Genomic DNA, 885 nt, shown 5'->3' on the forward strand with positions numbered 1-885 from the left:
ATGGCATCTGCAAAGGATGATTCCCTACAAGCCATTGGTGTGAAATTAAATGGAAATAATTATGTGTATTGGGCGTATGTGATGAAGAATTTTTTGATTGGAAAAGGAGTGTGGGGCTATGTTTCTGGAATGGTTTCTATTCCGAATAACCCTAAAGATGAGAAACATGTTGAATTGTTTGTTGCATGGGAGATGAATAATTCAAAGATTATTACTTGGATTAATAATTCTGTTGATTTGACTATTGGAATGCAACTTGCTAAGTTCTCAACGTGTAAGGAAATTTGGGATCACTTAGCAAAGTTGTATACCAAGGCAAATTTTGCTAAGAGGTATCAACTAGAAATGGAGATTCGTGCAATTCAGTAGGGTGATAAGAGTATTCAAGTTTTTTATAATGAAAGGACCAATCTTTGGGATCAACTTGCATTGACTGAACCTAAAGGACTTGGCATCGTCGAGCTTTATTGTCAATATAGAGAAGAACAACGTCTTGTTCAGTTTCTAATGCCTCTTCGGGATGAGTTTGAGACACTCCGTAGCTCCATTCTACATCGAACTCCTCTTCCATCTGTTGATTCTGTTCTTAATGAGTTACAAGCCAAAAAAGTCAGTGTGCAGTCGCATAGGCTCTCTTCATCGTTGTCAAACACTTCAGCATTGGTTGCGACAATTGGGCCGAGACCTCGTAATAAAACTGGTGTTGCTATGGATGAGTGTTCTTATTGTAAAGGGAAAGGGCATTGGAAATCCCAATGTCCCGAGTTATCTCAAAAACATGGATTTCCACATAAACCACCACATGTAGCAGCAGTTGTGCCTTCTCTTTTGCATATTGCAAATGATTCAGAATCTGAATCTAGAAAGGATGATTGGGCATGGTAG

The 885-nt window shown here is 38.6% G+C and overlaps 1 protein-coding gene across 1 annotated transcript; it reads left to right on the forward strand.

Moving 5' to 3' along the window:
* LOC139198012 (uncharacterized) lies at positions 1-885 on the forward strand. Its single transcript, XM_070826243.1, has 2 exons — positions 1-332; positions 405-885. The coding sequence occupies exons 1-2, from the start codon at positions 1-3 to the stop codon at positions 883-885; spliced, it is 813 nt and encodes a 270-aa protein (XP_070682344.1).

The sequence above is a fragment of the Malus domestica genome, chromosome 08 (genome assembly GCF_042453785.1).
Source record: "Malus domestica chromosome 08, GDT2T_hap1".
In the NCBI taxonomy this organism is placed as follows: domain Eukaryota; kingdom Viridiplantae; phylum Streptophyta; class Magnoliopsida; order Rosales; family Rosaceae; genus Malus; species Malus domestica.

What these genes read in the sequence shown, in the direction of transcription:
- LOC139198012 (XM_070826243.1), top strand. Translation starts at nt 1, where the DNA reads ATGGCATCTGCAAAGGATGATTCCCTACAAGCCATTGGTGTGAAATTA. An exon ending in AAGGCAAATTTTGCTAAGAG is followed by an intron (nt 333 to 404) that starts GTATCAACTAGA and finishes TTATAATGAAAG; the next exon opens with GACCAATCTTTGGGATCAAC.